At 49.9% G+C, this 22,174-nt stretch overlaps 3 protein-coding genes across 3 annotated transcripts; 2 read left to right on the top strand and 1 right to left on the bottom strand.

Moving 5' to 3' along the window:
* Positions 1-909: 909 nt before the first annotated feature.
* Positions 910-1,967, top strand: GMORB2_3337 (uncharacterized protein; the record flags this gene model as incomplete). The annotated part of the gene is made up of 5 exons (XM_035465313.1): positions 910-961; positions 1,049-1,101; positions 1,185-1,276; positions 1,381-1,715; positions 1,957-1,967. 5 exons carry the CDS (start codon positions 910-912, stop codon positions 1,965-1,967), a joined length of 543 nt encoding a protein of 180 aa, XP_035318862.1.
* Positions 1,968-3,631: 1,664 nt separating this feature from the next.
* Positions 3,632-4,983, bottom strand: GMORB2_3336 (Conserved hypothetical, protein; the record flags this gene model as incomplete). The annotated part of the gene is made up of 3 exons (XM_035465312.1): positions 3,632-3,669; positions 3,767-4,036; positions 4,122-4,983. The coding sequence occupies 3 exons, from the start codon at positions 4,981-4,983 to the stop codon at positions 3,632-3,634; spliced, it is 1,170 nt and encodes a 389-aa protein (XP_035318861.1).
* Positions 4,984-19,676: 14,693 nt separating this feature from the next.
* GMORB2_3335 (Sugar (and other) transporter) lies at positions 19,677-21,269 on the top strand (the record flags this gene model as incomplete). Its single annotated transcript, XM_035465311.1, has 1 exon — positions 19,677-21,269. One exon carries the CDS (start codon positions 19,677-19,679, stop codon positions 21,267-21,269), a length of 1,593 nt encoding a protein of 530 aa, XP_035318860.1.
* Positions 21,270-22,174: the final 905 nt, after the last annotated feature.

Here is a 22,174-nt window from a genome sequence, read left to right as displayed (position 1 = left end):
GTATGATGCGTGAACTGTAAAGTGGGTGATTTGCAGCATTCCTTTCTGGTGAATCTTATAACTTTCCATATTGTTTCTTTTCTCTCTCTTTTTTTTTTTTTTTTTTTCCGATGTATGTAGAAGTTTTAACTGATGACATGATGATGATGATGATCATCATCATGACTTTTTATAATAATGACCCTTTCTTTATTAGAGTATCTTGTGTCTTGTTTGTCGCATTATCATTGCCGACGTATTGTACGGTCCGGACGCAGGGTAGGAGCACATACTACAACACAGAGCAAAACTTACGTCGTGCAATATCAAGCAACAGAGCGGAACGACACGGAACAAATCATATGTCGCGTTCGTCTGGATCTATGCGACGGAGTTTGTTCATATCAAATATAAGATGACGACGGTGATGAAGGGGGCAAAAAAAAAAGAGAGATATAATATGAGATGAAATTCAGCATCAATAACATGGATGATGTCAGTAATACCCCAGAGGTCCCTATGCTCTGTCAGCAACTCGAAAGGGGCCAGCGCACGGACCACACACCTTGGCGGAGGTACGGAAGGCGGAGTAACCTTCCGCAGTTACGGAAGAAAGGCAGGCACTCGTTTTCTTTCGCCCCTCGACCGCCCGCCACCCGGCGATAGGACCACTAAGCAGCAGCCTGGCCAGGAATAGCGGCCATCTTACTCGTGGGGAGAAGCTCCAGTCCACATCCGTCAAACCGACACACGCCAGCAAGGACCCTTGGCGGCATTCTCTCAACGACGAGCAAGCTCCGACGAAGGCTTACGCTTTTTTTAAACAGACGGACGAGTCTAGACGAATACCATAGAAGAACACACACACACTAGCTCTGCCCGACCCCAAACGACGACCCCTCATAACCACCCCCCTCCCCTCTCTCTCCGATGGGCAACTCGACTAGTACGGTCCTGGACAATATCGTCCAAGGATCAAACTGTATGGTTCTTCCCCCATGTGTTGGATGTGCGGGGAGAGATGCATACGGGAAGATATGAGAGGAGAGAGAACGCTCACATGTGGTAGTCGACAAGGAAGAGGTTGACCGCCTACGGAAGCGATTCATGAAACTCGACAGGGTAAGGTGCCGTCATGGGGAAGAAGACGAAACAGGAAAAGAAAGAAGAGGAAAGAAGAAGAAGGAGAGAGCATGGACTGACAGAGGAGGGAATGGTTGCAGGACAACTCCGGTACTATCGAGCGCGATGAATTTCTCAGCCTACCGCAAATATCCAACAACCCTCTAGCGACACGGTATGGTCAACACACACGCACACACGCTATTCTTGAGGAGGAGGACGGAGATCAAGGCCGAGAAGAAGGGATGGGAATATGCTGACGACAGGTGCGCGCGTCAGAATGATTGCCATCTTCGACGCCGACGGCGGCGGCGACGTCGACTTTGAAGAGTTCGTCGGCGGCCTCAGCGCCTTCAGCGCCAAGGGTAACAAGGAGCAGAAGCTCCAGTTCGCCTTCAAGGTGTACGACATTGACCGTGACGGCTACATCTCCAACGGGGAGCTCTTCATCGTCCTCAAGATGATGGTCGGCAGCAACCTCAAGGACCAGCAGCTCCAGCAGATTGTCGACAAGACCATCATGGAGGCCGACCTCAACGGCGATGGCAAAATTGACTTTGACGAGTTCACAAAGATGATTGAGGGGACCGACGTCAGCACCAGCCTCACTCTCGGTATGTTTTCTCCTCCTCCTCCTCCTCCTCTCTCTCTCTACTCTTCGTTCTCTCTCTTTTCTTTTCATCACCCCCTCTTTTCTTCTTCTCTTCGTTTCCTCTTTCCTTGCCTCCTTTACCGTTTCTGTTTCTTTTCTTTCTTTTCCTTTTCTTTTGGCATCCTCTGCAAGCCATGTTTTGATTTCCTCAACATTTCTGCCGCAAAACCACCGATATGTACTGACATGGCACCCCACAACAGACACCTTCTAAAAACAACGCCATAATGCGTGGGATGAAAAAAAAAAGCAAGATGAGAAAAAAAAACACTGGTACTATTAGTTTATGGATCGTTTCTTTGTTGTTATGCCTAGTTTTTTTTTTTCTTTCTTTCTTAGTTTTCCTTTTTTTTATTTTTTTAGCTTGATGATGATGACTATATCGGCCAATTGCTTAAACCCCTTCTTCTCAATGCTTACTCATCATTACCGTTATCATGGCCTCTCTCTTCTCCCCCGTCTCTTGTCATGATTTAAATGATTATTCCTTGATGAGTAATTGAGATTATATATCGGTTTTTTATTTTTTGGTTTTTCTTATTTTATAAATCTGCATCTGCAACTGGACATTCCTCATTCTCTGATGTTCACCTTCAAAGATATCAGATATTATCCCTAATCCTCCTGTACCATGTGCCCCTTGGCCATGATATCCACCAGACGTAGAAAAGGTTTGCGACCTAGGCAGGAAAAGAAAAACACGGACCCCCCCCCCCCCCCCCCCTCCTCCAATGACAAGGTTGAGACAAGCTGTGCGATACATCCCCTTGCTTTGCCATGTTTGCTTTTTCTTCTTTTCCTTCATAGGTAAGATAACCCCCGCACAGTTCGTACCAGCACACCGGATTCTGCTCTTGTCTCTTTGCTTCTTTCTTTTCCTTCTCTTCTTGGTTAGTATTCTTTTTTTCTGTTACCTTTATTCCGAGCTGTAAGCCTTGGCACAACAACCCCCATGACGTCTGAGGCGCCTGATCAGCTATCAGCTGGTCAATACCAACTCCTAGTACCCGTAGTGGTGGTAGTAGTAGTAGTAGTAGTAATATGCCATTCACGGATCAGGCCATCGACAGTCTCTACATTCGTAATTCAATATATCATTACATTGTACGCGGTACAGAGTACAGGTAGGAACGGAAACAACATAGTCACGGAAACAGACATGTGATGTGTCATATGTATACCACCTTTATATATAATCCCCGATCGTGTATTACGGAGTAATCTGTAGCCCCCTAATTATATCATTGGTAACATATTATTGATTATCCAACCACCATGACAAAAGTATATGTCCCTTGTGCTCCATGACCACTGCAGCCCCCGTAATATAATCGCCATGGAGCTCGTACAAGACGAAAAAGAGAGGGAAAAAAAAGAAATGCTGTCATGTGAAGAGTAACGAAAAGTGAGCAGCGTGACGTGTGTGTTGCCGTCGTGTTCCAAGGGGAAAAAAAGGAGAGTACATCATGACTACTTTGTATCGACAGTCTAGAAGACACTAGGAGGTGAAAGGGAAGGAAGAGGAATAATTTCTATTTCTATTATCCTTCATGCCCACAGAAAGAACAAAAAGCCTGTCTAAACCTGTCCTAATGCAGACAATCTATGTCAAGATGAAAGTGACTGATATATGTAAGTAAATTAAAGGACATGCAATTATTAAGAGGAAAAGAAGAAGAGAGAAAAAAAAACGGAAACAGATGCATCATGCACGCTCATATCTTAGGAGGTATACAGTAAAGCCAACAACGCCAATAGCCAGTTACATCGCTGACGAGATGAAACATCCCTCTCGCCCGCCGCCATCATCTACTCTCTCAGACTCTTGATGACCAGCATGGACCAGTCGAGTCCAATGGTTGTTCATCAACCAGGAACTCATTGCGAACCGTAGAGATCGATGCATTCCCCAAGGACTAGAACAGAAGGCGTCAGTTGTGTCGGGTGATGATCGTTAGAAGAAAAGAAGAAAGAAAAAAAGAGGTCATATCGCAGGGACCCATCACCACGTACCCTCTGTAATCTGATCCTCCCACACACCGTACTGGTAGTCCACCAGACCATGAGGCGCAAGGTCGTCGCAGAACCTGACAATCTCGTCACCGAGCTCCAACAGCCTCTCCCGCGATAGCGGCGTCTGCGGTTCTCCCGAGGCTTGGTGGCCCCTTGCGTCCCCGGACATCAAGTCCAGCTGTCGTTGACCCAGGGCGAGCCAGGCGTGGTTGAAGTCGTTCCAGAGCTGGATGCGTTCTCCGTGGATGGAAAAGTTGTCCGTAGTCAGGCCTGTCGTATCTCCGTCACCACCATACGTTAGCCTCATGCTGCTGATGCATGCTGCTGCTAAGAGTGCTCGGGTGATTAGACATACCCAGATCTGCCACGTGCGGCAACAGCCAGTTGGAAATGACCAGCAGAGTCTCCGACGCCGCCTCGAGCGACCCCCCCATGATCTCCTCGAACACGGATACCAGCTGTTGATGGTACTCTTGCCAGTGTTCGTCGACGGTCCCACCCCCTTCCGCAACCTCCGCAACCTCCGCAACCTCCTCCTCCTCGGAGTACTCTGCCTCATCATCCGTCACTTGGCCCTCATCTCCCTGGGGCGGCCTACCTCCTTGTGGTTGATGCTGGATACCTTCCGTAAAAGCCATGCTGTTTGGATTCTGGTGGTAGACCCCTGCAGACGAGGCAGTATGCGGCCGTTGTCGCGGCCGTTGCTGGTGCTGTTGCTGATACGGTTGATGTTGCAAGTTGGACGCCGACGCGTTGCTGCTCCCGCCAGCACCGCCGGCCACGTCGGCGCCGAGGTATGCTGACGTGATGTCGGGCATCGTCTGCATGGCTGCATGGTGCCGATGTCGTGGTGCCCGGAACTGCTGGGCATCATACGCGGGCGCCTGATTGCCCGTCTGTGCGACATTGTACATGATTGCTGCAGCGTTGTAGTTGCTGCTGAGGTGGTGGTGCGTGTGGTGTGGCTGACTGCCGTCATCTGGAGGAGGCGGCCCGTAACTGCTGTTAATGTAAGGGATCATCCCTGCTGCCTCTGCTGCAGCTGTCTCTGCCGCTCCTGTCATCGAGGTCGGTGTCTGGTAGTAGCTGCTGCTGTACTCGGCGGCCGCGCTGCTCCTCGGTGTCTGCGGATATGACGACGGCGATGGGGCTTGCTGCGTGCCACCGGCGCCGTCGATGCGCCTACTGCTGCTGCCACGGTACCCCTTGGCAGGCATGGTTGATGTCACAAAGCTTGGCTGTGGCACGTAGCTTGCACCGGAGCCATGCTGGCTGTCGTGTGCAAAGTCGTCGCCCCCTGCTCGACCGGGGTCGGCCATCCCCCCAACGTCGTAGCTGTACGGCGATTCTGTGCCCGGCCCTATGCGGTGAGCCGCCGGAGAGGGCGTTGGTGATGGGTAGTAGAGAGCCAGGTTGAAAGCGTCTCTCGATCGACCAGTGGATCGATCGAGTGGTGGAAAGGTAGAAGTAGCAGCAGCAGCACTAGTTTAGAGGATCAAAAGGAAGCGGTGTATTCATGTGCTGGTAAAAAGACCAACGTCACAGGAGACCAAACTGCTTTCTCATCAAGCGTGGTTGTTCCTGGTTGAGAGTTGGAGGGACGAAACTCCTTTCACCCGGAGAAGATGATTGTCGATGTCGTCTTGCTATGGCAAGTCGTGGCGTGTGTTGCAACGCCTTGGAAGCTGGCGTCCAGGCACTAGTAGTTGTACAGTGGGCGAGAAGTGGGTAGAGAGGATGAGGCTCAGATGAGAGGCAGATGTTGCGGTAACCAACGTCTATATAGCAGGGTGGGATATGCTCCGGAAGACTAACAAAGCCAAACGGCTCTTCTCTTGGGCAGCAACTAGAAGGGCGAGGTAAAATGACAACGACAGGCAAGAGAGCTAGCGTCGTTCATGCCTTGGCCTGGGGTATAACCATGGACTACTGGAAACTCGGACTGGTTGCCGCGGTCTGTAGCTTCTTCGGGACGGATCGCCTAGACCACACCCCAAGATGCGTAGCACTCGAGAGATGAAGGGAAGGGTGGTGGGGAAGGGGTGTAGAGAGGAGGGTGAGTATCTTTGTGTGTATCAGTAGGGATGCCGCCTCTTCTCTTCGGCTTTGACATCGACTCCAAAGCAAAAGTCTGGAGCAATCGACACTGCTGCAACGGCAGCTTTATACCATACTCTCCTGTTCTAGAAGCAGTCTTTTGGTTTCGCGTGTTAGTCCCAGACCGCGCAGACCAGCTGGGCCTCGTACGTATCCACACTCACCTGACAATAGTGCCTGATGATCCGCAGAACAGAATCAAAGGGCTGTACTCGCACCTCGGGACAGTGTGACACAGACAATGAGGATCGGTACGGAAAGACGCGTGGCGAATATATCGTTTGCTTGTTGTTGCTATACGTAAATCGCCGAGTTTCTGAATGTTCCCGTAGTATAACGCTGCACCAAGCTGAATTTGTAGACGAGGGATAGTGAGTCCAAGAATAATCATTAATGAAAAGAAAAGGCGACGCAAACGGGCCAAGACACTTGGGAACATGCAACTGTCAGAAGTATAAGGGTGGTTCATGTAGCATAATCGTCCCAGGCGAACAAGACATTGCAGCCAGCCAGAGAGAGAAAGTGGGGGGACGGCTTCTTTTACAGGGTCCCAGGAACGCCAGACAGATCGCGAGGCTGAGGAATTGGCCGGCATCCATGTGGTGGTGGTGGTGATGGTGGTGGTGTTGACAAAAAGTAAAGACCAGAGCTGAGACCCATGACACTTGGATGCCCTTCACCGGGACTCACGTCAAATCAATCTTGCTGCAAGGCTCCCCTAGAGATATTTGGGCAATATATTGATTTGTTCAGTACACCCATCCAAGGGACCCCAAACTTTTGTCTTGGGTGTCGCATGAGCAGTGATTCGCAAATTGCCCAGAGCCGAAGTATTGGGAGAGGAAGCCAGAGGGTAGCTCTGACCAGGTGAACCAGGGTCACGTTGGACAGTATGTCTGCCACACCCTCGACTCCGGGTCGTTTCTCAACTTTTCCCATGCGAGGCTGATGCCAACGCTGCTGTTTCAAACACCCCCCCATGCACTCAGCTTGTAGTGGTCCTGGCGTCTCAGTCGACGAGCTGTGTGCACGTACTCCATACTGCGGCGTACATTGTACAGGTATACAGGGAGGAGGGAGAGCTGTGGAGACAATGACCCATGTACTTCTCGTCGAACTCGGGGCAACTTACAAGGCCCCTCCTAGCTTCAAGGCACCTTGTGCTCGTGCGAAGAAAGGGAACTGGTGTGTGTGGCCCTCGGCTAGATGGGTGGGTGTGTACCTGAGAGCCACCCACCACTCCATGAGCAGGAGGGGGGGGGGGGGGGGGGGGGGGGTGTGAAGGCAGCAAAATGTGCAGGGATCCGTACATACTCAGAGCCTTGGAGGGGAACGCACGGGCAGAGAGATCTGCCTCGAGATCTGCGGTGACATGGCACTACCAGTGTCTCCTCGCGACTCAGATGATGGCAACAGATCTCATGTACGTCGAAGGCCATGCCTGGTTACTTGCTCATTGTTTTCTTTCAAGTGGTCGACATTGCTGCTTTGCTCTTAGTCGAAGGTTGTATGCCGTTGATTGTATTCCGCCATGACCATAAACTCGGTTGATCCGCATACCAGGTGGTATCCTTTCAGGGGCGACCCCAAGCCCATTTTGGGGTCCTTGTCTAGTAATACGAGCCCAAGGGATTGATATCTCCCTGTAAATGTAATGCTGATAATCGAGCTCTCCGGGGTGTCAGGAGTCTAAGGCGATTGCCAGAACAGGGATTAGAAGCAGGACGGGGAAAAGCAAGATATGTACAACTTCCCGAGCAGCAGGGTCGGTGGGGACAATGAAACCCGGGCGATCAGGCGTAGATGGGCGCATAGCCCAGGGCATTGGTGTCGGCAGGATTATCAGTAGCAGCCTCCTCTCATTGGCTGTCGGGTTAGCCGCTCAGGCCCTCGGCGTCAGGCACAAGAAGGAGACAGGGAAGAGCAGTAAATGTCAGGCCAGCCAGCCACACTTTGTCTCCAAAGTTTCATGCCCATGTTCTCGGTGACAGAGGCATAATAAAGATGACCGAATATTACAGCCCGACCAGCTTTGGGCATTCATCCACATGAATCTGAATCCTCCTTGGGAGGGAGCCAGTCGTTTCGTTTCTTCTTCTTCTTCTCCTTTTTCTCTCCCCGTCGCTGGCTGGGGTTTTGTTACGTCGTAATCAAGGAGCGGCGCGTATCCGGTCGTACCTCGTAGACGGGCAGGAAACCTGCGTACCCTGTGTGTACAGCAGGACAAACTCGTATGTCATTACTGTGCACATGTCGTCGGGCCTTGATTGTTGAACTGCCAAGACGCCGGTTTCCAGACCAGAGCGGAGCGTTGGGCGACCGGCGAACCGTGACCAGCTTGGCTAGGGGATGCCAAGACTGACCGGTCCATGTGGGATGAGAGTTGCGGAGGCTATGTCGGTGAATGCTGTATTATTGCTCAGTAACATGCTCGTAGGCATGAGTAATACGGAGTACGAGTGCTTGTTGATGAATCAAGGACAGTGGAAAATAGTAGGAATGGATAGAAAAGGAGAGGGGAGTGGCGAAAGGATTGAGAGGGGTACATCTGGTACAATGCCATAGTACAATCAATATATTAGTCGAGGGCAGGAAAAACCACCTAAGCTGGGAAACTACGATGCTAGCTCCTTCCCACATCCCACATTTCGCGCACTGGCATTCCGGAGGGAAAGAACCTCAGCTGTACCTTCCAACAGCGAGGACATGATGAAATCATTGTCAGTAATTAACACGACTACGAGTAGCAGTAATCACTCTCATCCAAGACCCAGATCATTGCTGCATGGTAATACCATCGTGACTACTACCGACATACACATGAAGGAAAAGAACCATTCCCTTGGTACTAGTATGCTAGCACCGGATGCGCCCCTCCTTCCACGCAGCTTCAGCCAGTCATGATAAATTATCCGCATGAGCAACATGTACGACCCTCGCAAGCCTCTTTGTTCAGCCCCCGTCGTCATGGCCAAGTGTACGGAAAAGGAGCAGAGGTCGGTCAGCCCTCTTTCCAAGGAGGATGGTGGACTTCAAAAAGCAATGTTTTGAGTCGGATTCCGGGAGGTAAACCCCCCCAAGACAACCCACTCAGCTCGATACCGGCGATGCCATGAGCTCTCTGGCGATCTATGGGAAGTCGGCTGGCTGATGTGCGACAACTGTTGACCACATAGTATCATTGAGGACCGGCCCACATGCTTCTGAGATGTATGCTCCTGCTACTACCTGTACAGAAATAGCCACACGCAATGGAGGAGAACGAGATGCACAAAAAAGAGAGACATGCGTCGTCGACCCCGTCGTAGGCAACAGCCCGCATCACCGACTGCTTGGAAACCCTGGCTACCGATCCGCTGTATTGGATTGTAGCAAATGTCTTCATTGGTCTACGTTAGTCCCCATTATTTTCTATCCCACTCACTATTAGTATCAGGCTGCTAATACTGATACAATTAGATAGTACTAACGAAGACCGCAAAACGTCGCTTATACCCGGCACGTCGTATGTCACTATTGGCTCGAGACAGTTGCCCACCACGGAAACAAATTTTGAACCTCGGAGATGTTCATATCGACCACTTATTACCCTCTGGCGCCAAGTGCTAATAGCGTGACAGGGTTCTCCCGAACTTGTGACAATCGGAGAGAAGATCGACATCCTAATGCTCTTACAGAGTAATGCATATTTACCAGCAACACCAAGAAGAAACACGTTGGGAGCAGAGGGGAGCGCGGGGAGAACAGAGCACCACACACACACACACACACACACACATACGCACACGCACACCACACACGAAACGGCTCATGACCCGAGGAAGCTAACGTGTGTGTTAGCTGCCAGCCTTACGCATTTTGGAAGCTCGTGTGCACATGGCAGTTCACGTCACGAATTACGCACCAACCCACCAACCGACATGTCGGTGCTATAACGGCAAACATCTCTCTCCCTCCAATGTCTCTTGCCATGTGCCTCGTGGGAGATGGGGAGCGGATAGCAACTGGTATCACTACCAAGTGCAGTAAGAAAAAAGCGAGATGCGCACGGCTAACGATCAATCGACTCACTTACCCGTGTGAATTATGATAGGGCGTCGAATCAGATGAATAATTCCGACCTAGTCGAAGCGTCTACACCAGATGTAGTGGGCCCAGACGTTATTACACACTGAAGGATCACTCCGTGTACCCGTTTTACTGACAAGAACAAGCAACATGACTCTGGTCAATGCTCCCATGAAATGATTCGATGAGAGAAAAGCCGAGGCTGGAATAGAGTCAGAAAATAAGGCGCAAAGAACATGTCAATACCCCCTTCTCTCCCAAGAACCCATGATATGATACATGTGGCCGTGCATCTTCCTTGAGTACATATCACGCCATACCGTTTCACCAGCTTAGGTGTAGGCAAGGAGAAGACTTGTCTACACCTACAGAAGAAAGGTAAGAAAACAGGAGCAAGGGGGGGGGGGAGAGAGAGAGTTTGATACGGCCACTCCGAATAATTGACGGGAGGGGGAGGGGAAACACCCAATCCTACATTGGGCTGAGAGAGAGCTGCTGTTTCCAATATACACGCCCAAGTTGGTGGATCAATGGTGGCCCATGAAACGCACCATCCGGAAGTCACCAATGGTCCTTTTTACTTGTTATGAATTTTCCATCTTCTATTGTTGCCTTAGCCCTGTAGGGTTACATTTCGGGTTTGCCACTGGTGATAGAAAGTTGGATTTACAGAGAGTGATTCTGCATTGTAGAACCGTGGTCCCCCTGGTTTGATACCCGACGCTAGGATCAGAACTTTTGCAAAGCGACATCGATTGAAATTGTCTACTTGAGCAAGATTTCTCTTCTTTTCCAGGCTTCCATGATCAAAGAAGCTCCGAACAAGATAGTTATGACTCAGAAAGAAAGAGAAAGAAAGAGAAAGACAAAGAAGGAGAAGAAGAAGAGGAAAGTGGTTTGCCAAAACGGAAACTCCCGTTCCAACGCCCCCTCCTCGGTAGCGCAAATTAACTCATCAATTTGTTTTCAAAAGAAGCTCCAAGAGATGCATAAGTCTGGTAGAGAGATCCAGAATTGGACGAATAGCTCCTTGGTAAGGACAGGTAGTTGGAAAGTCAGATAGGTACTACTAGTACTCCCACGCAAAAGGATTTCTAATGCTGCCAAGTTCCAGTACTAGTTCCAGTTCCCGAGGTGAAATCCCCCCCTCCCTCTCTAAGAAGTTGAGACGTCTTAGGGTGAATAAGATTAGGATTAGTATATTCGCTGTTGGCGTCTTATCATTATCATTTCTTTGAAAGAAAAGAAAGAAAAAAAACCTCGTTAGTGCGTGTGGGACAGTGTCTAGACGCAAAATTTGCTCTCTTATCCTTGTTGTTTGATCGAACAATGCGTTTCAAACTTGCCGAGTGAACGATTGCGGAAGCCGCACTCGGAGATGCGGAGTTTCTTCTTCCTCTCAGATTATGGATTCTACAGTAACTTTATTGACGGAGAAGCCGATAGCTGTCAAGATTGTTGACTGTTGCTGCTGATCTATAACATGGTGGGATACGGTCCCGGGTATGTTGGGTCTTGCAAAGGTGATGCGATTACATATCCGTGCAAGTGGTATGCTTGGAAGACGGATGTGAGACGATCAAGTCGTTCGTTGGAAACCAAAGATGGGGTATTCCGAAAGGAAGGATCTTCGATAGAACTCACGTGTGATCTTTCTATCTGGGATTTCAGAGAATGATGTGTATGGAGCGCATCACGACATGTGGGACTGTCATCGTCATCGTCTACAAACGGCCCCGTGTCCCTCCCTATCTATAGGGTAAGTAAGACATGACGGGTCACGTGCGCCGTATATCGTGTAGATGGTCTCGTTTCCGGGATGGGTTGTAAATATTGAGAATGGTTCTCGCTATAAGTGTCTAACTTGGAGGATTACAATGGGCATGTCATGTAGGTACTGATATATACAGGGAGCAAAGAGAAAGAGTACGAGAAGGATATTGCTGTGTTCTGATGCCATGTGGTCAGAGGATTTGATCTACCCTGCGGCGCATGTGACAAAACCATGACATCAATGCCACGGGAAGAAATGACTGGAGAAAGCTTCCTTTTTTGTCGATGAGACACCATGAACATATGTCCTACAAGGCGGACTATCAAAAACTGATGATTGGAAATGATGGGCATTGATGTACATGAGGATATAGGCTGCAGAATTTCATCACTTTGCGGCATGATGGAGGGAGGGATCACCGCCGACTTATACTCTAGCCGTGGGTATAATGCATGTTATTCGACTTCAGGCACAATGGTCTACGTACTGTAACTGCAACGTCAGATAAGCTCAATGGAAACGTGGAATACGTTGTATATTTGCGTGATAGATAGGTGGTGGAACCGTAGATAGATGTCATACACGGTACGCAGGAGGCTGTATATATATATATATATATACGTGTGTGTGCGTGTGCGCGTGCGTGTGCGTATGTATGTATGTAAACTTGAAAGATCAATTCATACGTGCCTGTACGAGTCATTGAACTTACACACCGACATTCGTAAGGCTAGATGGTGTCTTTGAGAGGAAGATACGAATGGACCGACCCAAACACGGACGTTCAATATCGGTGATGAAAAATGGAAAGCCGGAAAGAAGGACATACCTGTACAGATAGAGAATAGTCTGGCCTGAGGCAAGAAAAGGTAGGGCAAGCACAGGAAAAAAAAAACAGAAAAAAAAACAAGAAAGATGAAAATTGAAAGGCGCAAAAGGTCCATGAGATGAAGGGGGGAGGGGGCAGGCGCGACACCCTCACGAGAATGATGTCTTCTCCTCTCTCACGTCAGACTCGAGACTATCTCGTCCATTCTGCTCGTATCCTCTCTCCTCCCCCACCCCTCTCTCTCGGTTACGCATCTCTCTCGTGCGAGGGGGGTTGCAGAGGAAGAGGGCTGTTTGCCTGCCTGCAGCACAGATCAATTACTTGGCTTGGGTCATCCTCTCCCCACCATCAACATCACTCACACTCTTCTACCCCGGTTCGTCATGTTCGGCCGTCGCGTGCGATGCGCTCTCTTTTCATGGCAATTTTTCTGTCATTGTATCACTAGTACTTACTATCTGTACACGTACGAGCACAGGGAAACCGGAAATGAAGGAGCGCCCCCATGGGGCCGTATGGGTCGGATATAGGGTCCTCTGCTACGCCGTAATGCAATGGAGAGAGGATGGGGAGGCAGGGATGTGAACGTCGTAATGGCGCGACTGTGCTCCAACTGCGGTAGCAGTTCATTTTGACATGTTATTAGTAGTACTACCACTATATGCAGTTAAATAGTTACATACGGAGTAAAAAAAAGAAAAAGAGGACAGAGTCTCAAGGTGAATACATGGAGTATGCCGGTCGGCCGTTCCAAGCTGTAAGAGGTAATAATCCGTACACTTCGTAATCAAAGAGAAGTCCAACGCATCCGTTTTGTTGGTCTGATATTTACAGTTTGGCAATTGATGTACATGTCCAGTGTGATATCTTTTTTTATATATATACATATACACACACACACACACACATATATATATATATTTCATGAAGAAAAGTACCATGGATGCGAAGAGACTGGGGGAATGCACCTCGGGGGTTAGGAATGAGAAATGCATCCTGAGCGCATGATATGGTTCTCGTTTTTCCTTGGGAGGGGAACATGAGTAGATGCGGGGGAGGAGACGGCACAGAGGACCTGGAGAAAAAAAACACACGAGCGGAAATCCACGTCATGAATGGATGCATCTTGCAGAGTGTCAGCGAGATTGAGTTTTTTATCTCTTCTCCTCTCTTTCTCTCCCCTCATTGCGGAATGCGGAGAATGGGGGAGAAGATCTTATGCGGGGAGGAGGGGAGGCAGAAGTAAGAAAGAGAGAAAAAAAAAAGAAAAAAAAAAAGAAAAGAGGTCTCTTGATCACCGTGAGCAGGTTTTCAGGGGGTTGGCGATTCTCTCGGTATGGCAACCCCGAGTTGAGCGAGATGGACTGTCGGGCGGGTGTCCCCTTCCTTGCCTATTTATGAACAAGGAAGAAAATGAATAGTATTACTCGTACATGTACACGAGTCGTAGTCGTATGATATCAGGTGATCATCACATGGTTACATCCCAAGAAAAAAAGAACCTTACCTCGACGGAACCGTCGAGACCAACAAAGCAAGTATCCGTACTCGTAATACGAAACGAGAAAAGAAAAAAAGAATCTGGGGGATTTAAACCAAAAAAATTAAACTTCTCGCGGGGAAAGGAGAATTAAAGGGACAGTGAGGGGGGAGAGTAGAGAGAAAAAAAATGAATACGGGGTATAGGGGAGAAGAGAAGACCAGTTCTATCTACATTACCTGTACATGTATGATGATGATTGCTTTCTTTCATCTTGTCTATTTTTTTTTTTTTTTTTTTTTTTTTTTTTTTTTTTTTTTTTTTTTTTTTTTTTTTTTGGTCACCCCAAATTGCTGCTATGACCAGTGACTCTTTCTCTCTCTCTCTCTCTCTCTCTACAGATCAATCTTAGTCATATTACTGCGGACTGCTATTACCCGCCACTAGTGGCCTTCAATCCCCTTCCCTTCGCCCTTGGCAGCTCCAAGACTCTTGGCTATGGGTAATTGCCGGTTTAATGCCAAGATCCGACGGTAGAGAGGAATGTTTATACTCGTACAAAACCCGGTCATGTATCTGGATGTATCTTTCGACTACTGCCAAGGAAAGTCGTGTACCAGTAACAATAGTCGGTACCTGGTAATCTGTAGTCTCTATACTACTCCGTACAGAGCAGTACAGCGAGCGAGTGGGCGGGTCAGACAGAAGAATTACAATCAAACCGGTTCGTATTATCAGCAACCAAACGCTACAAGGCGAGGGTTTATTACGACGCCGGATGTGTAGCCTCAGGCATATATATATGTAGTAAAACATCGTACCGCCTCAGATCATAGCATAACATGTAGTAGCAGCAGAAGTAGCAGTAGTAACAGTAGCAGTGACAGTAGTGACAGTAGCAATAATAGTAGCAGCAAATAGCAGCGGCAATGAGCAATACTCTGTAGAGATGGCAGGTTTCTTGGGATTCCTCGCGTCAAATCTCCCACACGAGAGAAACACCACAACCCACCACAACCCACCACAACCTACCACTCCGACTCCATTACTGGCAACATCTAATCTGTACACTCTCACCCAGAATCAACGGATAATACCCGTAGCGCACATGGCAATCCCCAACAATTTAGGACGAATTCTGAGCACCGTCGCTAGGAAAGGTATGTGCATGACAGTGATGCCTGATGATTACGCATCCCTTCCCTTTCCTCCCTCTCTCCCCCTCGAGCCTTGGTCCCGCTTCCGAACCGTACAGGGTGATGATGCGTCTTTAAGACTGCGCCGGCGACTCACCAAGTAGATGTGAATGAGCCATTTACATCATCGCCACTCATACTCCGCGTAGAAGAAGCGATGCAACGAAAACCTCCACGTGCGGCTGTTGGTGTGGTGCAACGGCTGCCAGAGGGAGGGAGAGTGGGAGGGGGAGGTAGAGAGAGAGAGAGGGAGAGCGAGAGAGAGGGAGAGGGAGGGAGCAGGGGATGGGGGGACTCTTACGAGCCTTACCGATATTTTCTTCTTCTCTTCTTTGAATGGCTGACTGACTTGCGACATGCATTTGCCGAGCTTACAGAACTTTGGACCGAGAAATGTTTAGATGGGTTGGCTGTCCCGCTTTTGCGTGTATCGGTTGGTTGGTTGCCTACTGGGAGATGGGGCCGGCCGGTGGGACCCTGTCCTGTTCTTCTACAACGTATGTATAATATACCGTGCCATACCGTACCATACACAGCAACTCCGTACACGTATGCAGCTCTCGTACCTGTAGCACTGGTATTATAGCAGTACTACAAGTACGTAGATATCTCTCCAATGCAGGAAAAAAACAAGACAAGAAAACAAAAAAAAAAAAAAAACAGGAACCGCAAGGATCGAGGTTCCATATATAATGTCCCAGCGTCATGATTCGGCGAGACAGGACCGGAGAGTGGACGAGCTCAGACCCGCAAGTGATGGGTGATGATGATGCCAACCGGTCGTCTGTGCCTACTCGTATGTATTTGGAGAGAGGATAGTCGATATGACAGCGTAAGGCCCCAGGTGCGGTGCAAAGGAATCAAGGGCGCATCGCGACGCACGACGTACTGGCCATCATATCATCACTAGGACTACTAGGACTACGCGCTCTTATCAGAGACGATAGATAGGGAGGCCGATGACTTAACCGGCTACGTACTTCTTTGGCGGCTGCAGAATCTCAGGTAGGGTGGGATGAGGAAGGGCGGGGGGAGGAGGAGACAAGGGGACATGACTTGGGGGGTATCGTCGCAGCTAAAGGGAGGGAGGGCACATGAGTAAGTCCACAGGGCAGGTTCGTACATCTCGTTCACGATACCTACACACACCGCAAGAGTGATGGCGTACAGTCAAGGGAAGCCAGACACTGTATGACAATGCGATAGCCGTCGGGATCGTAGCAGACAATGGGGGAAAGAAACACCATTCTACTCTCTTATGATGATATCTTGCCGCTTTGACTCCTCACTGTTGCAGCCAAGCAAAGAAGCCATGGCGTCATGTACGATGGATGCCTACGCAGTTCGCCCCTCCCCCCTCCCCTTCTATATTTTTAATGGGCTTGACTGCCTGCTTTTCTTCGGAGACAAAGAAATAAGAATGAAAAGAAGAGGCTGGCATACTTCTGCTGCTGCTGCAGATAACATGTCAATGGTAGACTGATCATGCTGCATATGGTCGCGTACGAGTAGTGGCCGTGATGTAATATGATACTTGCAGGTCAAAAGCCATGCAAGGAACATGGGCTCGTAGTACAGCCAACGGCCGTTGTCTTTTTGCAATGTATCACAGAAACGGGACGCACGCGGTCCTTCTTTGCCTCTGATGGAAAAAAAAAAAAGCAGGGTCCATAGGTTCCATAGAGGCAGATCCAATTAAGAGAGAAGACGGAGAGGGAGAGGGGGAGAGAAAAGGATAGGAAAAAAAACCAAGCGCGACATGCGGCTGCTGGAACCGAATGACGCAGATAGAACCACAAAAATAAGGAAAATGGTGCATAGTACGAGTACGGAGAGACAAGGCCTGAGGCGTAACGGAGTAATGGAGTAATAACCGACAATTTGAAACCTTGTATACATCTAGTCTAGTGCTCGTACATCACCTCCATCTCATGAAAGAAAGAAAAAAATTCTCACCTTCATCAAATATAGAGTAGCAGTGTTGCTATCAGTATATGCTTGTATACAAATCCATCAGCACAGTGGTGGGGAAAAGGTACGGTGATGATCGATGTGGGAGCGCTCTCTTTATTCTTCTTCTCTTTATTGCCAAGCTTCCCTTACGAGGCGTAAGCCATTACTCGTACGGAAATAAGAATTTTTTTAAGGTACTGATACCGCAGACACTTTCGATATCTGAGAGGGGGGGGGAAAGAGAGAGGGGAATAAAAGCCCGGGGGAATTGCACAGGGCAGGTTTTGCGGGTGAACAGGCTCAGAACAAAGTGTTCATAGTATACCAAGTACAGATTACAGATGAGAGAGATAGAGACCCTTCCGGGGTGAGAGAGGGTGAGCGAGAGGGAGAGAGAGAGAAGGGGAGGGGGTAGAAGGAGGGTACAGAGAGAGGGAAAGATGAGAGAAAAGGTACATTGTAGGAACCTGAGTACAAAGTTCCTCTCGGACGCTTACCGGCACTATTCCGTCTTGGCAGAGACTCCGCCATGTACGTCATTTTACATTGACGATCCATATATTCAAGGATACTTGTACATAATACCCTGCTGACGGTGGGTAGAGAGAGAGAGAGAGATAGAGGTAGCAAGTAGTATTATTACCAAGAAAAGAAGAGAATTTTTTTCTCTCTATCTTTTGATTCTTTACATGTAATACTGACTTCTCGGGATCGAGGAACCCGAAATATCCAATGGCAGAGATAGAGAGAGAGATAGAGAGAGAGATAGAGAGAGAGATAGATAGATAGAGAGAGAGAGAGAGAGAGAGAGAGGGTGGGTGTGTGTGTGACTGTCGATGATGCTCTCATTGAGGGTCGAGAGAGACAGCAAACATCAGACTACATATATTACCTGTACGGGGTGGGAGAGATGGAGTTGTCATGATTCTTGGGGTATCATCGTGGGGGAGGATCATGACAGATAGAGCAGCGACCGGGCAATTTACGGAGACCAAGTGCGGAGTATGAGTATGCTCTGCTACTAGAATTACCCATGCCCTCTTCTCATTCTCCAACTACGAGCACGAGCTTAACGAGGTTCCACAGACATGATGTCAAATCATTACGTCGTGATAGCAGCAGCTATTACGAGCATTACGCTACTGCTGCGTCGGACCACCTGCCTATAGCCGTACAAGGCACATGTATGGCCGTTCCGGGCGGCTGCAATGCGCGACTGCGGGTCGGTGATGGATGCCCGAGATGCTGCTAATGTGCGGCTCCTTTTTGTCTCTCCACAATAAATACCAGACCCCTTTTTTTTGTGTGGTATGTTTTTGTGTGTGCGTGCGTGGGTGCGTGTGTGTGTGTGTGTGTGTGTGTGTGTGTGTGTGTGTGTGCGCGCGCGCGCATGTGTAATTCGTATGTATGTGGTATGTGTGTGCTCTGTATCTCTCTGTATCTTTAGCAAGCCTCTTTTCTCCTCCCCCCCCCCTCCCAAAGAACCAAAGGTATTATCACCTCGCACGCCAAGAAAAGTATAAGGTACTTGGAAACAGTCGAGCTCTAGTTGGTTGCCGCTTACCACCGAGCATCGCCCGAACGTGACTTCTCAATCATTCTCTCTCTCTCTCTCTCTCGTCTTCCGAGGAGGTTCGACCCACGCACCGCCTGCCAACTGCAACCGGGGCAGAATCTCTTTTATGGAGACGGGAAGCCCACCTCTGTCCAATCCTGTCCATCCATTCATCCAGTCCCTTCTCTCCCCTCCCCTCCTCCCTCCACCCTTCACATTGCCGCCCCTCACACGCGCAGGGAATTCTCCAGTCTTTCTCACACTTACCGAGTACGTCGTCGTGCCGCGGCACGTACAGAGGTACACGACAACAGCACGCTTTGGATGGAACCATCTGCCGGGCCCCAGTAACATGATACGCCGACATCTGGGGCATTGAGCGGGGCCCGTGACATGGGTACCATCGACACGCTCCTTCTCCCCCGCCGCTCTTGTTCAAAGATGACGACCTCCGTGGGACTCTGTATAGGTGGGACCCTTGTTTTTTTTAAAAATATTTTTTTTTTCCCTCTTCCACCTGCTATCTCTTCCTTTCCTACATACGTAGTGAATGCAATCATACAGGGGGACCTTGGTTACGAGAGCGGATGGTTCTGCCTGGCTGGGTTCTTGGTGTACTCTTCTCGGACTTGGCCTACTCCGTATGGATTATTAGTGGCCCTCTCATGGGATGGTGGGAGGAGGAAGTAGTCGTGTCTGATCGTCCCAAATTAATCTGTCTTCCCTTGAGCTGACCTATATAACAATCGTCCTCGTCCTCTCCTCCAAGCATTGGTCCTCCGTTGTGCAAGGCAGGCCCCCCTCAACCCCATCCTTCTTCTTTCCTCCTCCCTCCCTCCCTCCCTTCCCCCGCCATATATATGTCCTACACCCTTCCTCTGTCACAGGAAAAAAAAGAAAAGAGAGACAAGGAATCAGACACCAGAAAAACAACACGACAGAGGCACTGCAGCCCGTCATGGCCCCCCCAACGTACCTCGGCCTCTCTGGCCGCTCGCTCAGCATGGTGCTGTCCGGCATCGCCACCAATGGCTTCCTGCTCTTCGGTTACGATCAGGGTGTCATGAGTGGCATCATATCCGCCGCCCCCTTCAACGACTTCTTCCCCTCCACCAAGGACTCCACCATGCAGGGCTTCGTCACTGCCATCTACGAGATCGGCTGTCTTGCCGGTGCCATGAGCGTCCTGGCCTGGGGTGACCGCCTCGGTCGCCGTAGGGCCATGATTATCGGTGGTATCATCATGATCCTCGGTACCATTATCCAGGTCACTCCTGAGAGGGGTGCCAACCCCCTCGCCCAGCTCGTCGTCGGCCGTATCGTCACCGGTGTCGGCAACGGCATGAACACCTCAACCATCCCCACCTACCAGGCCGAGTGCTCCAAGTCTACCAACCGTGGTCTTCTCATCTGCATTGAAGGTGGTGTCATCGCCTTTGGTACTCTCATCGCCTACTGGGTCGACTTTGGTGCTGCCTACGGCTCCGCTGATCTTTCGTGGCGTCTCCCCATCGCCCTGCAGATCATCTTCGGCATCGTGCTCTCCGTCTTCATGGTCTGGCTGCCCGAGTCCCCCCGTTGGCTGCTCACCCACGAGCGCTACGAGGAGGCCGAGCACGTCATCGCCGCCATCCGCGGCTACGAGGTTGACAGCGACGACACGCGTGCTGAGCGCGACATCATCCTCGACTCCATCCGTGCCTCTGGCTTCGGCAGCCAGCGTTCCACCCCCATCAAGGCTCTCTTCACCGGAGGCAGGACTCAGCACTTCCGCCGCATGATCCTCGGATCCCTCACCCAGCTCATGCAGCAGGTCGGTGGCTGCAACGCCGTCATCTACTTCTGCCCCATCCTGTTCAAGTCGTCCCTCAACAAGAGCGATCATCAGTCCATGCTCCTCGGCGGTATCAACATGATTGTCTACGCCATCTTCGCCACCACCTCTTGGTTCGTCGTCGAGCGCCTCGGCCGCCGCAAGCTGTTCCTCATCGGTACCTTTGGCCAGATGTCGGCCATGATCATCACCTTCGCCTGCCTGATTCCCGGAACCCCTGGTCCCGCCAAGGGTGCCGCCTTTGGACTCTTCCTGTACATTGCCTCGTTCGGTGCGTCGTGGCTGCCCCTCCCCTGGCTGTACCCCGCCGAGATCAACCCCCTCAAGACCCGTGCGAAGGCCAACGCCGTCTCGACCTGCACCAACTGGCTCTTCAACTTCCTCATCGTCATGGTCACCCCGGTCATGATCAGCAACATCCACTGGGGTACCTATCTCTTCTTCGCCGTCATGAACGCCATCTTCTTCCCCATCATCTACTTCTTCTTCCCCGAGACTGCCAACCGTTCCCTCGAGGAGATTGACATCATCTTCGCCAAGGGTTTCGTCGAGAAGAAGTCGTACGTCCAGGCTGCTAAGGAGATTCCCCTCCTCAGCCCCACCGAGGTTGAGACTGAGGCCATCCGCTACGGTCTAGTCGACTCGCGCGCCGACGGTGCTGCTCTCCGCGACCGGGATGAGAAGAACACTTTCGAGAGCGACTCGCGCGACGAATAGAGTCGTTTTATGATGCACTGTCTCTATTCACTCATGTTTGATTTCATTTTTTTTTTCTTTAAAATTTTTTCTTCTCATGTAGATGAGGAGGAATGCGATGATGAGAGATTATACCACGAATTGTGTTGATATACCAAGGGAGCCAGAAGAGATCCCAATGCATAGATGCTAGATGGTTAGCAACGAAAGAAACAGAATTAAAAATGGACAAGTCCAGACTCCATCTCCAAAAGTTTCGGTAGATATCTACAGCGAAATAAAGAGGCCTCGACTCTATCCTGTCCGTAAAAGGTTGCGATGAGACAAGAGACGGAGGGCTGTGTGTCCGGTAGGTTGGCATTTTCCCAGTACGGACAGAGAAGCCTCCCCGTCACCAAGCCCGTGGCGAGAGACATGAGTTGTCTTGCTCAGTGCAAGGGCCGATACTCTGACGGACACTGAAACGTTGAAACGGTAAAAATTTAGGATCGGGTTTAGCTACAGATACGGAGTACTACTACTAGTTGGAGGAGTTAGTATCAGCAGATGACGACCAAGATCGCGCCGTGATACCATACAGTATCATAGAATCCGATATTACTAGTCACTACTTGCCGGCTGTACTGGTAGCAGGTGGTATCATATGATGAGTATGGTTAGTTGCGGTACTTGGTCTTACCACGTACGCAGTAGTATCGTCAGTATTGTCGCCGTAGCTCCCGCCCTGTGATATTCCCTCAACCGGACGGTCTGCTAGACTGGAACTTTTATCGGTATATTGCGAGAGGGATCCTTTCCTTCTTCGGAATTGACATTCGCCTCCTTCATGTGCGTGTTTCCATGTGTCATGTACCAACAATGGCTTCTGTCTTGATGCGTAATCGTAGCGATGATGGTGGCTTGTGGTGGAGAAAGAAGGAAATTTT

The sequence above is a fragment of the Geosmithia morbida genome (assembly GCF_012550715.1).
Source record: "Geosmithia morbida isolate 1262 chromosome Unknown scaffold_17, whole genome shotgun sequence".
Classification (NCBI taxonomy): Eukaryota; Fungi; Ascomycota; class Sordariomycetes; order Hypocreales; family Bionectriaceae; genus Geosmithia; species Geosmithia morbida.
The sequence above is the reverse complement of the archived record's forward strand: the minus strand, read 5'-3'. Positions and strand labels throughout refer to the sequence as shown.